Source organism: Orycteropus afer, unplaced genomic scaffold (assembly GCF_000298275.1).
Source record: "Orycteropus afer afer isolate SDZICR_OR568_19922 unplaced genomic scaffold, OryAfe1.0 scaffold00247, whole genome shotgun sequence".
In the NCBI taxonomy this organism is placed as follows: domain Eukaryota; kingdom Metazoa; phylum Chordata; class Mammalia; order Tubulidentata; family Orycteropodidae; genus Orycteropus; species Orycteropus afer.
This window is the reverse complement of record NW_006921834.1, coordinates 4,023,933-4,040,163: the sequence shown is the minus strand read 5'-3', so window position 1 is coordinate 4,040,163 and position 16,231 is coordinate 4,023,933. Positions and strand designations below refer to the sequence as shown.

Here is a 16,231-nt window from a genome sequence, read left to right as displayed (position 1 = left end):
CACATTGTTCTCCCTCTCTATGCAGGATCTCGTACATCCCTTCCAAGTGGATAACAGTGGTAGCCGGGCACCATCTAGTTCTTCTGGTCTCATAGTTGCTTTTGCCCATTTTTACCAATATATTTATTTTCTTATTGTTGTGTTTTGAGAATTCTTTATGTATTCAGGATATAGTTATGTGTTTTGCAAATATTTTCTCCTACTCTGACTCATCTTTTAATTGCTTTTCCAATGTCTTTCACAGAAGAGAAGTTTTTAGCTTTGATGAAGTTTAATTTACTAATTTTTTTTCTTTTAAGTTCATGATTTAATAGTTGTATCTACAAAAGCTTTGCCTACCACAAGGTCAGAAAGATTTTCTTGTATGTTTTCTTCCAGAATATTCATGGTTTTCCATTTCTGTCTATGACTAATTTTGAGTTCACTTTTTTCATATTGTGCAAAATATGATTCAAAGCTCATATCTTTGTATATGGATGTGCAATTACTCCAGCACTGTTTGTTGAAGAAACTATTCCATTCTCTACTGAATTGACATAGTTCCTTTCATGATTATGGAAATCATTTGAGCATATATGTGTATGTAACTTTATTACTGTTACATTGATCAGTGTGTTTATCCTTTAGCTAATACCACATTGTCTTGATTCCTATAGCTTTATAATAAGTCTTGAAATCAGGAAGTGTGAGTTCTTCAACTTTCTTTCCAAAATTACTTTGGCTATTCCAGATACTTTGAATTTCCATACATATTAGAATAATCTTATTAATTTCTACAAAAAAGAATCTTGCTTTGAATTTTATTGGGATTACATTCAGTCTATAGGTTAGTTTGGGACATAATTGACATCTCAATGTTGTTAGGTCTTCCAATGAATGAACATAATATATCTCTATTTATTTATATTACTTCATTAGTGTTTTTTAGTTTTGATCACACAGATTCTGAAAAAACATTTTTAGCTTCAAATCTAAGTATGTTATTCTATTTGGTGCTAGTATAAATGATACTATTTTGTTAATTTCAATTTCTAATTGTTTATTGCTGGTTTATAGACATACATTTAATTTTTATATATTGACTCTGTAGGCTGTAACCTTCCTAAACTCATGCATTAGTTCTAACAGCTTTTGTGTAGAATCCTTGGGATTTCCTACATAGATAATCACGTCACCTGTGAATAAAGACAGTTTTATTTTCTCCTTCCAGCGTTATGTCTTGCATTGTTATGCTGTTTAGTATCCTGGTATGATGCTGCATAGTAGTGATAGCAGACATCCTTGCTTATTCTCAACCTTACGGGAAAAGTCTTAGGCTTTATGTAGCTGAACTTTATGTAGATGACCTTTAACAGGCTAAGGAGGTTCCCCCTATTCTTAGTTTGCTGTGAGCTTTTCATCATAAATGGATGTTAAATTTTGTTAAAGGCTTTTCCTGTGTCTATTGAAATGATCATATGTTTTTTCCTTAGTATATCAATAAGGTGAATGCATTACTTAAGTTTTCGGATGAAGAATATATATATGTTGTTGTTGTTATGTGCCGTCGAGTCAAACCCGACTCATAGTGACCCCTCCTTGGCTTTCCAAGGCAGTATTACTACGGAAGTAGGATTGCCCAACCTTCCTTCTGAGGAGTGGCTGGTGGGTTTGAACCGCCAGCCACCTGGTTAGCAGGCATGTGTCTTAGCCACTATGCTACCAGAGCTCCTATATATATATATATATATATATATATATGTGTGTGTGTGTGTGTGTGTGTGTGTGTGTGTATGCATGTATGTGTGTTGTGTGTGTGTTTGTAATATATAGTTTACATATTTCTGGATTCAATTTGCTCATTTTTGTTAAGAATTTTTGAATCTATGTCAATGAAAGATATCAGTCTCTAGACTTTTTTTCTTACAAAGTCTTTGATTTTTATATCAAAAACTAAAACAAGATCAAACTTGTATTCCTTTCTCTTCTATTATCTGAAAGAATTTATATAAATTGTTATTATTTCTTGATTGATCCACAGATCCTTCAGTGCTTAGTTATAAAGTTATCTCACCCTTGAAGCCTTCTCCAGTCCCACAAGACTGTCTAAAACTCTAGTAATGGCAATAATAATAATAAGTGGCCCACAGTATTGCATGTTTACGATGGCACACGTCTTATACAATAAACATTTATCAGGTATTTAATCTCTCCAGCAACACTATCAGAAGGCATCATACTTATTTCCTTACGAATGAAGATATTAAGGCTCAGAAGTTGTTAAATTACTTGTGCAATGCCAACTTTTTCATCTGGTCATAAGTGTTTTAAAGAATGTCTGCTAAATTCCAAATCTGTCAGGGAAGAAATACAGCCATTTTCTTAGAAATGAGAATGGCTAGACTTCATCTCACATACTTTGGTTGTGTTGTCAGAAGGGACCAGTCCCTAGAGAATACTATCATGCTTGGTAAAGTAGAACGAGATGGATTGACACAGTGGCTACAACTATGAGCTCAAGCATAGCAAAGATTTTGAGGATGGTGCAGGACTGGGCAGTGTTTTATTCTTTTGTACATAGAGTTACTAAGAGTTTGATCCAACTCAACAACACCTAATAACAAAACAACAACTAAATTCTAGGGTTCTAGAAATAAAACCCAGGTCACAACAAAAAAGACTCCTTCCTTAAACTCTGTGTCAATGCTTCTCAAAACCAGCATCAGAATCACCAGCATCCCTTCCAATACCAGCATCAGAATCACCTAGGAGGTTATTAAAAATGCATATTTCCAGCCTCCATCCCAAACCTCTGTAATGGAAACTCCGGAGGAGGTGATGGAACCAGGAATGTGAAGGGGAGAAAAACAAAACATCAACCCCTCACCCCATATCTCTCCTTCTGTGGTAGTTAAGTTTGTGTGTCAACTTGGCAAGGCCTGGTTGAGTGGCTGGGCAGCTGGATGTAGTTATTCCCCATGGTGAGATTGGCAATCAATTCCATGGTGAGATCTACTGTACAAAAGGAGAAGCCTTGGGGATGGCCTCTAGCTTACAGCATACTTGAACCCTGCATGTAGCCACATCGTTACTCAGCAGCCTGCCATGCTCTGCTGACGCTGGGACTTTCAATGGACTTGAATCAATGACTGCCGTGTTGTTTGGTAACATCTGGACCATGCCATTCTATTTGTCAACCTTGGGCTTGTGAGCCTCAGCAGCCAGTAGCTGCCTGAGTGAAGAGATGCCTCTAGCTTCAGTGGGCTGGAAGCAAGAGGCAGAGGTGAAGCCCAAGTTTGAGGGGCTTTCACCCAGCCCCTAGAGCCTGGCACTTTGAACTCAGACTTCTAGCCTCCAAAACTGTAAGAGAATAAACTCCTGTTTGTTCAAGCCATCTCATCTGTGGTATGTCAGAGTGGCACCAGATAACCAGAACACCTTTCTAGCCTGCATCTTCACCTCCATAGTCCTTTCCAATCTGACTAAGACCGTTCTCTGAGTGGCAGATCACTCTGCAATGGAAAGGCTATGTGTTGTCACCTTGCTGCCTACAACGTTCGGAGCTCCTCTTGCCCAGAATCCTCCAACCTAGGGCCTAGCTGTTCTAGAGACAGATGAAGGCATCTGTTCTTCCTTAATGTCCCGCCCCCTGTATTTCTCAAAGCCATCTCTACAACCACTAGAGATGGAAAGAGGATCACAAATTCAACTAAAGCCTCACCAAGGTTTTTGAAGCTGGAATGGAATAAGAGATAAAAAGATCCCCCAGAACTTCCTTAGTGAGTTGTTTTGAGTCACTTCTAACACATCTGGAAGCCACACACATGAACCTTAACCTGACCCAAACTAAACCACCAACTCCTATTTGGCCACCTTTGGTCAATCTAAATACCATCCCCATGGGCCCATTCCTGTCCTGTCTAGCCATTCCTGAGTTCCAGACAACAGGGCCTTTTGGAGGAGAAGTTGAAATCAACTTCACACCCATGGGAGAAGCCTACCTAATTGAGATGGTCACAGTGAGGGGCTTCCAGGGGGCTGCTGCGTCAGAGAAGAAGAAGGGTCCATTATCTGTTGAACGTGATGAGATGGTTCTGGTGGCAGGAAGCTGGGGGGATGGGTTCTGTCAAAATACTGTTGTGTGCTGTCAAGTTAATTCTGACTCATAGCAACCCTATAAGACAAAGTGGAACTGCTCTGTAGGGTTTTCTCCACCACTCAGTCTGTTAGCTTGTCATACCGTGGTGGTTTGCATGTTGCTATGAGGCTGGAAGCCATGCTACTGGTATTTCAAATACCAGCGGGTCACCCATGGTGGACAGGTTTCAGTAGAGCTTCCAGATTAAGACAGACTGGGAAAAGGGATTGGGCTATCTACTTCTGAAAAAATTATCCTCAAAACCTTGTGAATAGTAATGAAACACTGTCTGTTACATTACCGGAAAACTTTATGAATAACAGTGAAACAGTGTCTAATATAGAGCTGGAAGATGAGCCTCTCAGGCTGGAAGGTGCTCAAAATGTGATTGGGGAAGAGCTGACTGCTCAAAGCAAAACTGACTTTAATGATATGGATAGAGAGTAAAGCTTCTGGGACCTTCATTTGCTGATATGGCATGACTCAAAATGAGAAGAAACAGCTGCAAGCATTTGTTAATAATCAGAACATAGAATGTATGAAGGATAAGTCTAGGAAAATTGGAAGTTGTCAAAAATGAAATGGAATGAATAAAGATCAAAATCCTAGGCATTAATGAGGTATTGGCCATTCTGAATCAATCAGGCAATCATACGGTCTACTATGCTGGGAATGACAAGTTGAAGAGGAATGGTGTTGCATTCATCATCAAAAATAACATTTCAAGATCTATCCTGAAGTACAATGCTGTCAGTGATAATATTCTTATGCCAAGCCACCATATTTTCAATAGCCTCATATGCATGTGAAGCTGGACAATGAATAAGGAAGATCAAAGAAGAATTGAAGCATTAGAATTGTCATGTTGGTGAAGAACACTAATAATACTATGGACTGCTAGAAGAATGAACAAATCTGGCTTGGAAGAGGTACAGCCAGAACACTCCTTAGAAGTGAGAATGGTCAGACTTTGTCTCACACACTTTGGTCATGTTGTCAGAAGAGTAACCATGTTGTCAGTGAAAGAGGGAAAGACCCTCAGCAAGATGTATTGACAGTAGCTTTGGCGATGGGCTCAAGCATAGCAAAGATTGTGAGATGGTGCAGGACCAGGCATTATTTCATTCTGTTATGCATAGGGTCACTAAGAGTCAGAGCTGACTCGACAGCGCCTAACAACAGAGAACAACACAGTGTTTCCTAGGCTGAAAGCTTTATGGGAGCAGATCTTCAAGTCTTCCACAGAGCCACTGGTGGTTTCAAACTTTTGCTGTTTTGATTAGTAGCCAAGTGCTTAACGATTGCACCACCAGGATTCCTTCCTGTCAAAATAGAACTTGTTTATCTTGCAGACCCTTTATATTCTCCAAGTGCTTCCCCAGAGATTCCCTTTTAGCCTTGATGAGGGCCTTGAAAGGGAGCATCTGATTAGAGGGACACAGAAGTGGCCCATGATCAATGTCAGGCTGAGGGGATGGTGTTTTGGAGGTTCAGACAGCCTGGGTGGGTGCTCTGAGACTCAACTGGTTCATGCTGAGAAGGACCTCAGACCAAAACTCCTGTCAGGAAATGAGGGTGTGGGGTGAGTCTGTGGGAAAATGCTTCTCAAGAAGAGTGCTTTTTTCTGGAAAAGAGAATTTTCCACAAATCCCCATGCCCATCTCCTGGCATAACCACAGACCCCAAGTGTGGCAAATACTTCATGAGAACACCCATCCCCTGACTCCAGTAGGCTCCCTTCATTCTTGTTTTTAGAGACTTTCAGATGAAAACACGCTGGACTTCTCCAAGCCAACTTCTCTCAGTTAACACATCCTTCATCCAGGAAGTCCTTCTTGTATCAGTTCCAAAATCTCCATTTTCTGGTGTCTTAAATTAGACAGTGGTGAATAATAGCTGCTGGATACTCACTTGTGCCAAGGCTTGGCATTAAACAGACATCACATGATATGAATTGCAAATGAAGTTTATTGTGTAGACACCAAAACCACAACACACTAGACAGCAAAGTCAGCAAGAAGACCTATATACACTGGAAGCATGTTTTCCATGGGACACTTCCAGGGAAAATATGCATGCTTGGAGATGAAATCAACAGGCTGCCCTGGCGTCCTCAATAAAATATATGTCTGAAAAAGAACTGCCAAATGGGCAATGCAAGGAGGCAAGAAGGGGCAGGGAAAGGGGCATGGCCGGAAGATTTTTCCCCAGGGGACAGTGGGTGTCACTAGTTCTAACTAATTTGTTTGGAGAGAAGATATTTCAAAATTATAAGTGGGCATCCATTTCCCCAAAATGCCATCAGAGATGGATGACAAAATTTGACTAGCTGTCAATTAGAGCTACAGAGGCAGATTCTACATTCCTTAGTGGGAGAATCAGAGAGGGAGACTCTATGTTTATCTGAAAGAGAAGGTCACACCAGAACCACAACTTTCACCACCCTTTTCAGAGCTAGAACCTCCCCCTCCAGAGCCAGAGCCTCCTCTGGATACACCTCCAGAGCTAGAGCCTCCTCCAGAACCAGAGCCTCCTCTAGAGCCGGAACCTCCTCTGGAGCCACCAGCAGAGCCATAGCTGCCTCCACTGCCACTTCCGGAACCGTATCCTCCTCCAGAGCCACTTCCGGAGCCATATCCTCCTCCAGAGCTAGAGCCCCCTCTGGAGCCACCTCCAGAGCCGTATCCTCCTCCAGAGCCAGAACCTCCTCTGGAGCCACCACCAGAGCCATAGCCTCCTCCACTGCCACTTCTGGAGCTAGACCCTCTGCCTCCAGAGCTGTAACTGCCACTTCCAGAGCTGTATCCTCCTCCAGAACTGGACCCTCTTCCTCCAGATCCATGGCCTCCATAGCCAGCCCTGGATGATGCGTTTGAAGAAATGGTGCTGCTTGTTACAGCTGCAGAGAAAGAATGTGTTAAGAGTTCTGAATACATATGCCTGTCTCTACCCCACACATTGCCCCATAAAACAAGATGGTTCTCTACTACTTACACACAGTCACGTTGCTGCTGAGGTCTCCAGACATCCTGTAAGGAACAGAAAGAAAGTAACTTGTGGTGGTGCATTTAGTCTCTGTATGTATGTCATTTAAAAAGGACCACCTACGAATATGCAGTTTAACCTCTAAAATTGACCACCAGGACCCTGCAGACTGCACTTTCTGCTTTGTTGCTTACACAAGGGTGGGGACGGGCCCCCACATTCATGCATAATCTTTTTTTTTTTTTTAATTTTATTGTGATTTGGGTAAAAGATTACAGAGCAAATTCATCTTCCATACAGTAGTTCACATACATTTTGTCTCATAACATTGACTAAATTTCCCACAATACAACAGTTCTCCTGCCACTTCCTCCCCATAGCCACTTCTTCCCTGTGGCCTTCCCTCTCATGCACTCCTGCTCCCTGAGCATCTACCTGTGCATACACAGCCCCTCTATTCTCCCATGATTCATCTCTCTCGGAGGAGTGTATCTACCTAATGTAATTGTTCAGCTCATATGCCTGTCTTTTGTTTGGCTGGAAGCCACAGGCATGGGTTCAGTTCTAGACCTGAAGGGCAGCTAGTGGCCATAGTCTCAGGGGTTCCACCAGGCTCTCAAACCAGCAAACCTGGTTCCTTTTTTTTCTTTTTGAGTTTTGTTCCCCATTGTTCTCCCACTCTATCCAGGATCTCCTACATAGATCCCCCTCTGAGTGATTGACAGTGGTAGTAAAGGGCCTTATTTTAAAAAATAAATCCACAGTATATTGCATTGATCTTAATTGATTTAATCTATCATGCAAGGGATGAATATGACAGTAAGAAAGAGTTGGGAAGGAAGCAATGCATGTTTATAAACTAAAAGAATGTTATAAAGACAACTGTCTTCCTTCCATTGTTCCTCAGCACCTAGCACTATGTACCCCATGCATCAAAGACATTTCATAAATATTTTAGGATAAATGAATAACTCCAAACCATAAATTATTATTATCAGATTAATAATATTTCTTGATCACGTATGGTCTTGTATCTCCATTTATGTCAATTTTTTGCTCAGAGAAAAATGAACAGTTATATTGTTGATTCAAAATGACCAAAACCCGTCTTAAATCTTAGTGACTTGTATTCAGAATCCTTGGTTTGCCAGAAATTTTCAAATGAGGCTACACTCAAAATTCACTGTAGAAAGAATGGCAACTCCGCATCCTGCCTGTTCCCGCTTCCCTCCCCACTCCTTGTGTTTCAACTAAAATTTTCTGCACTTTCTCTTATAAATTAGGTATAGAGGGCTTTGCTTCTCAGACAGATCCAAAGCAACAACACAAAGAAAGCTGTTTCCTCTCTTTCATGCTATCTTGCTGATGGCCAAGGCAAGCTTTTCCCCTGCCAGGTGCTCCAGTTAGATTAAATCGCTGGGATGCTAATAAAACCAACAGAGTTCTCAGACCACAGAGGAAAGAAACTATTCCCTCCCTGATGATTAACAAATCATTCTGTTCGCCATTTTAAGAACCTACAAAGAGTTAGTTTTGGCACCTGCTCCAGGTGAGTGTGTCCTAGCCACTCAGCACATCATCTCCCAGTTCTTGGTTCTGTCTGGTTCTGGGTCATAAGGTGGAGGGAACAGAGGCCACTTATCCTGTGGATCTAGAGACCATTGTCTCACACCCTCCTGGACTAACCTGTTTTCACATCATTGTTCTTTTTCTCTCAGAAAAGACTAAGCTGTTTAAATTACTGCTTAATTTAATTGCCTTGTTAGCCTTTCCATATTGATAAACCTATGAAATAGGAGCTCTGCTGGCATAGTGATAAGATACTTGACTACCAACTGGAAGGTCAGCGGTTCAAACCCACCAGCTGCTCCGCAAAAGGAAGACTGGGCAATCTACTTCTGTAAAGATTTACTGCCTCAGAAACCCAAGATGGGGGTCACTATGAGTTGGAACCGACTCCATGGCAGTGAGTTTTTGGTTTTTTGGGTTTTATATAATAAAATACAGGGCCAGAGGAAGAGGGAGCAGAGTTTATTTAGGGCGTGGAAGATCAGAATCACCGGCCCCAGGGGTGGTCAGGTCCTCCTTGCAGTTAATGCAGGTGGCAAGCAACTGTGCAAAGATTTACTGCTGTCTCTAGGGCTCATCTCCTCCTGTTTTCGTTTTTATATAATAAAGGTTAAATCCTCAACTACTAGACAAAATGCCAGCAGTTCGAACCCACCCAGAGACATATTGGAGAACAGGCCTGGTGATCTGCTTCTGAAAGGTCACAGCCTTGAAAACCCTATGGAGCAGTTTCTACTTTGCAAACATGATGTCACCAAGAGTCAGAATCAATTCAATGGCAATTAACAACAACAATAAATATAATAATGCTCTGTATCCTGACCTGCTTGCAGATACAGAGAACGTAAGCTCTCAGCTATCAGAAGGCCCTGCCCCACCCCCTGGTTTCCCTGCCCTGCTTCTGGAAGATAAGAAAGGGGGTCCAGGATGCTCCCTTCTCCTCTCCCATCAGTCCCTCACCTGCACTCCTCGCCCTCCAGCAGCTTGCGGTAGGTGGCGATCTCCACATCCAGGGCCAGCTTGACGTTCATGAGCTCCTGGTAGTCACGCAGCAGCCGAGCTAGCTCCTCCTTAGCCTGCTGCAGCGCCTCCTCCAGGTCTGAGAGCTTTTGCTGGGCATCTTTGATGGCATGTTCTCCCTTCTGCTCAGCTTCTGCGATGGCATCCTGCACACTCTTACACTATGACAAAAGGAGGGAGGGTTTCTATGTGTTCAGAGAGTGTTGAGTCTACAGGGCCAGGGGGAGAGGAAGCAGAGTTGTTTGGGGTGTGGAAGGCAGTATCATTGGCCCCAGGGCTGGTCAGTTTCCCCTTGCAGTTAATTCAGCTCACAAGCAACTGTGCTAAGACTTGCTGCTGTCTCTATGGCTCATCTCTTCCTATTGCCTTTGACTGGACCCTAAAATTCCTTTGACACAGAGCCAGAATCATCCCATTTTTATAATTGCAAATGAAAACATTCAATGTTGACTACTTCACAAAAATTCTGTTGCCTATAGAGTTGTCTCTCTACCCCCATGTTATATATTGGAAAGCTAATAGCCCACTCCAGGCCAACTCCTTCCAACATTTACTGCCCTTCCATACCCCAAACTGGGGCTTGAGCCTATGTGAAGCAAAATGAGGGAAGCTAATCCTGCAGTTCACAGTAAGTCAAATTAAATTTTGCTTTATTTATTATTGTTCCCTTTCATTCATATGAACAATCAAAAAGCAAACACAGTTCTTTTCCAAAGTAACTTTTGTGTTACTATGTCTTTCAGATCATTCTAAAAATTGTTATAAACCTTACATTATGTTAAGCTTAATATGTTTGTGGTCACTAATTCTAGATTAAGACTTCTCACAGTTTCTCCTCTCTGTCTCTGTCTCTATCACACACACACACACACACACACACACATACATTCACACTCTTACACTCTCATGCATTCTTTCACACATTCATATTCTCTTTTTCTCTCACAAACACACTAACACACACATATACATAATCTTCCACCACTTCTCCCACGCTCCCCTCAACACATGAAGCTGGACCAATGTAAGGGCAGGACCTCACCTGCTTCTTCACATGGGCAATTTCCCCTTGCAGTCTCTGGATCATGCGGTTCAGCTCACTGATCTCCATCTTAGTCTCATTCAGGCTGTCTCCATGTTTCCCAGCAGTCACCTGGAGCTCTTCATACTGATGTGGGAGGAGGAGGGTAGTTCATAGGTGGGTTCCAGCTTGAGGGAAATTTTGCCTTGAGCCAAGGGGAGACTGACAACTGGTCCAGGGAGGATCAACAAAGCTGAATGTCATGGTTGCATTTCTGGGAGGTCAATGACTATTTTGTGTCCCCATAAGGACCTGAAGCCTCTTTGGGGGCATTTGGGGTCTTGTGAACTCATTCCTGGGAATAATACCCAACTTACTTTAGACAAAAACACCAATAATTTTACTGTACATTATCTAGCTGGAGGTAAAAACACAGCTTGTTGTAAGAAGCTGTGGGTCTGCTCTCCCAGTACTTGCCTTGCTATGGTACAGAGCCTCGGCCTCGGCCTTGCTCTTCTGAGCGATCTCCTCGTACTGGGTCCGGACCTCGGCAATGATGCTGTCCAGGTCCACGTTGCGGTTGTTGTCCATGGACAGAACGACGTTGGTGTCAGTGATACTCTGCTGCATCTGGGACAGCTCCTACGCACACAGGGAGGGCTGACCTTGACTCCCTTGCTCATTACAAAGTCTGGGAGGGGGCATCTCCTGCTCTGGTGTTTAGGCAAATATACAGATTCTTAAATTAAGCATACACTGGGTGGGATTAAAAACAATATAACCACCATTTTTAGACCTGTGCCAAGGTTTTCCTGAGAACTAGGAGGAGGAGTATCTGTATTTCTAAGTCTCCTAGTTAACCCTTCTACCAGTTATAAACATCTCCAGTCAATGGGTAATGCCTAAAGAATTACTTCTTGTTTCAGAAATCACATGTATGTGCTGGAGTTGGAGGAGGATAATAATATATTTTGACCCCTGGAGTATATTGAGCATAGGAATGGGAACAGAGCAGGCTTCTCCCAAAGGAAGCTTGATATTTGTCAAGGGAAGTGCAGGGAGGTTGTCCTGGTGTTTTCTGAGCCTTACGTCTTCTTACATCAGAGGAGAAAGTTCCTTTCCCCCAAGACCTTGCTATAGAAATGCCCCTCAGTGGCCTAAAATAATGGCAAGTTGAAGTTAGCTGATCTATGAACCCCACTCGTTCCATGTGAGTTGGGAAGGAAGAGTTGGGAAGCTAGGGTCTATCCAGGATCAGCCTCCTTACAGCATCATAGAGGGTTTTCAGGAACACCAAGTTGTCTTTCAGTACATCCGCCTTGGCCTGCAGCTCCGCCTTGATCATGTAAGTATTGTCCACATCCTGTAGGGATAATCAGAGGCCTCTGGTGAAACTCATGTCACCTCCCCTCACCTGCATCATTCCCTACATGGGCCCCACCCTCTCTTGGCCACTCTACTCCACCCCTCCCAGGCACCTCTTGTGAGCCATGCTCCTATGGGGCCACGATGCACTTCTGTTTGAGGCTTCATGCCCATGTCTGCTGCTCACACCCTCTATGATCATCAGAACTCTGGTGGGTCCAAGCTTTGTCAGTGCTTCTCTCCCTCCTGCTTGAGACACTGTGTTTTCCCCACTAACTGCAGTTAATGACCTCTGTGTGTTTCCACAGTCCTCAACTCTCCCATCCTGTCTACCCATTCCACCTCTCCTGAATTTCTCTGCATTATACACCATAGCCTTTGTAGGAACCAAGCTGATAAGCTATGCTTTTGGTCTTCTAGCTCTAAATTTTGTCTACACAACAACATGTTTAAGAAGTCATTATAAGGAAGTCCCATTCCTTCCTCAGCTCTTTAGGAGAAGAATAAGGTGTTTTCTGCATTTGCAATTTTTATGATCCAACACAGGTTATGAATAAGGAAATGCTCTAGCAAATTTGCAGAACATCTTTGAAAATTACCACCATAAGCTTAAACTACAGAGACACCTTGATTTCACAAGAACCACCCACAGACATGGCTCACCCCTTTCTCTGGCTACTGCTGCTTTCACTCATAGCTGTTTTCCAGCCTGTCCATTTGGACACATGGGGTTCTGAATCACCCCCAACGACCTATCTCTCAGCAATGGCAATCTCTTTCTCACCTTTTTAAGTGTCACAAAATCATTTTCAGCAGCTGTGCGCTTGTTGATTTCATCCTCATATCTGTTGGCACCCAAAGGAAACAGCAGTTAGATGAGATTTAGTTTTTTCTTTGTTTTATTTAATTTTTACCTTTTCCTCCTGGCTTCACCCAAAATACCCAATCTCTGGAAATATTGAACACACTTTAAATGTGTATATTAAAACTATGATATTCCAAGTGAGGATATTTTTCTATCAATTAACTCTCAAACATACCAAAAATAGAATCTCTAAGGATCTAAATACCCTAAAAAATAATCCACAAAGATACAGAGCCTCTCCTTTTTAATCACCACAAGTGCAATTGGGAGACAGTAGCTTTCTGGAAGAATGCTTGGATGGCTTCAGGGTTTACACTGCCACCTACTTCTTCTTAAAATCCTCAACAAGATCCTGCATGTTGTTCAGCTCAGAGTCTTGTGATGCCCTTTCTGCAGAGAGCCCATCCACGTAGGTCTTCAGCTTGGCAATGTAGGCTTGGAAGATGGGATCCAGGTTAGATGTGTGAGTGCCTACATCTATTTGCTGCAGCAGCTCCCATTTTGTCTGCAGCACCTGGTTCTGCTGCTCCAGGAAGCGTACCTGCCAAGACCAGGAGAACACATGAGTTCTAAGGAGCATCCATCAGCTCAGCAAGCCACACTGCCCAGAGTCAGCTCTAGTCTTGCTTTGAGAATTAGAGAATCTATGAGGCTCCATCCTGACCAACTGAGTGCCAGATCACACAAGGTAGACATTCTGATCTCCATGCCTGCACATTTGGAAAGTTCTCCAGACTCTTAATGCTACACATCTGGCCCTTTCCATGTGGAGAAATTTCTTTCCTACTTCACCACCCACAGCTTTTGTTTTCCAGCTGCTCCAAAGACTCCAGCCCTTTTGCCTTCTCAATTCTAGCTGAATTCTCGGCAAAGATCCCATAAGTGCTGAGGAAAACCAAAAGCAGGAATTTGCTGGCACTGCTCCTAGGGCTACTGAGTATGAGAGCACTGTAGGGCAGGTCTCCTTGGCTAGGTTTTTAAGAGCCTGTAAATTTCTTAGACAGGTTTATCTGCCTTGACATAGGAGAAAACCCAATAACACTCCAAAGTGAGAGCAACAAAGAGTTAGTTTATGGGCACAAAACTGAGAATGCTTCTTTTGAAGGCAGGAACGTCAGGCTCAGTTTTCCAGAATTTAATTGAGTAATAACTTCTAAGGAAGAAAAGGCTCTCCGAAAATGTCTCATCAATAGCCTCCAAAACCAGCTGTTATACAACATGAGCTAGTTGGTCCATTACTGCTTGTATCAGTTATTTTTACAGCTTGCAGATTTTTCCATAAATATTATTTATTTGGAGTGAAACAATAAAGCTAAAGGAGCAATATAATTCCTAGCTGCCAGCTGTTATAGAAAATGTAGCGCACAAGGCCAGTATCTCTCCATTTGGGAATAGCAAATTCCCTTGACTGCTACACCAATGACTCCTAAATGAAATGAATCTATGTTATTTTCTTTTTGATCAACACTGGAAGCAAGGCATCCTGAGCAGCAGAAGGAGCCAACTTCTCCTGACTCACCTTGTCAATGAATGAGGCAAACTTGTTGTTGAGTGTTTTGATCTGCTCCCGCTCCTGAGACTTCACATTCTGAATCTCTGGGTCAACTTTCACATTGAGAGGCTGCAGGAGACTTTTGTTGATGGAGACTTCATGGATGCCTCCACCAGGGAATCCTCCAGGCCCGAAACCACCAGGCCCCCCAAAGCCTCCAAAGCCACCGCCACCTCCAAAGCGGCCTCCGCCAAAGCTGCCTCCACCAAAACCACCACCTCCAAAGCCGCTGCCTCCTCCAAAGCCTCTGCCTCCTCCAAAGCTGCTGCCTCCTCCAAAGCCACCTCCTCTGCCACCAAATCCACCACTGGAGCCAAAGCTTCCACCTCCTCCAGCCACACTAATGGAGATGCTCTTGGTTCCTCCAAGGCCAACAAGACTCCGGCTGCCAAAGCCGCCTCCACCGAAGCCCCCTCCACCACCACCATGGCGGCTCAAGCAGGAGAAGCTGGTGCCCGATCTCCGGCTCCCACTGGAGACCATAGCCGAACCACTGCTAAAACCCCGGAATCCTCCTCCACCTCCTCCTCCTCTTCCACGAGACTTGCTTGAGATCTGACAACTCATGATGCTTTGCTCAGTAAAGAAGTCAAAGGTTCCTGAGAATTAAGGCTGGAGACTCTGCTGTTGGGAGACTGTCAGGGTCCCCTTATATACTCATCAAGTAGGTGTTGGTGTACATGGGTGTGGGTGTGCTTATGCATGGGTTTGGTCTGCCTGGAAGCTACTCCTGGTGAGTGATTATCAAGCTAATAACTATTAAAAATCTACTAATCAGCTCCATCCCAGAACTGGCTTTGATTGCAAACTTCTATTTACCTGGGCATCTGTCACGCGCTTGGATTTTGTAAAATCATCAAAACAGATCAGGATTGGGCTTTCTCAACCTGAAAAAGACCTTCTGCAGAATGTTGTTCCATGTTCTGGACCAACTCAAAGGAGGTTGGCCACCACTTGGGCCTGTACAGTCTTGCTGCCCTGGTGCAACTGATGAAAGTGACGGTGGGTTTAGGGACTGTGGAAGCCCCTCGATACCAGCCTTAGAGACCTCTTTGCTTGCCCCTCTGCTCTAGGAAGAATTTCAACAAGTGGAAGAAAGGTATTGCAGAGCATGAAAGTGATGTAAGGAAACAGGCAACCTCTTACAGAAAGAAGTTGATCTGAGATGCTGTAAATAAGTTGCTGTTTTGACCTTGGTTCTTTCTTTCCCATGGAACACCAAGAAGACAAAAAAGCCAGGCACTGAGCAGATGAGAACTTTCTTCCCTGTGTCAACTCTGTCAACCTATCAACTCTGTCATTTCCACATGAAAACTCAGAGCACGAGGGGGTTCAAGAATGTTCCTCTTCCTGGGTTTATGTGACTTGGGCATCCAAAAAAAAAAAAAAGGTTACAGTCAACAATGACACAAATCCAAGATCCAACCTTACATTGATTCAGTCAATTAGGAATCATGTATTGCTCAGTGATTCTGCTAAGTAATTGGGAAGACAGGGTCTTCACTGATATTCAGAGATGGATGATATCAAAAGACGTAGCATATCTGACCAGAATCATCAAATGCACAGAATATTTACCCAAAACCCAACCACAATCTTTCGTTTGTCCATGAAGCTAAACATGTGAGAAAGTTACTATGAAATACTAGAATTGAAGTTAAAATCAGAAGTTCTGAGTTTGAGTCTCAGTTTTGTCATTTACTGACTATGACTTGAATTAAACTCTGAGGCTCTGTA

General features: G+C 43.1%; 1 protein-coding gene across 1 annotated transcript; it reads right to left on the bottom strand.

The window, feature by feature from the left end:
- Positions 1–6,516: 6,516 nt before the first annotated feature.
- On the bottom strand, positions 6,517–15,061 carry KRT2 (keratin 2). Its single transcript, XM_007949550.1, has 10 exons — positions 14,462–15,061; positions 13,269–13,483; positions 12,862–12,922; positions 11,980–12,075; positions 11,190–11,354; positions 10,734–10,859; positions 9,632–9,852; positions 7,112–7,146; positions 6,666–7,016; positions 6,517–6,629 (listed from the first exon to the last, which is right to left on the bottom strand). Exons 1-10 carry the CDS (start codon positions 15,059–15,061, stop codon positions 6,517–6,519), a joined length of 1,983 nt encoding a protein of 660 aa, XP_007947741.1.
- Between the last annotated feature and the right edge of the window lie 1,170 nt (positions 15,062–16,231).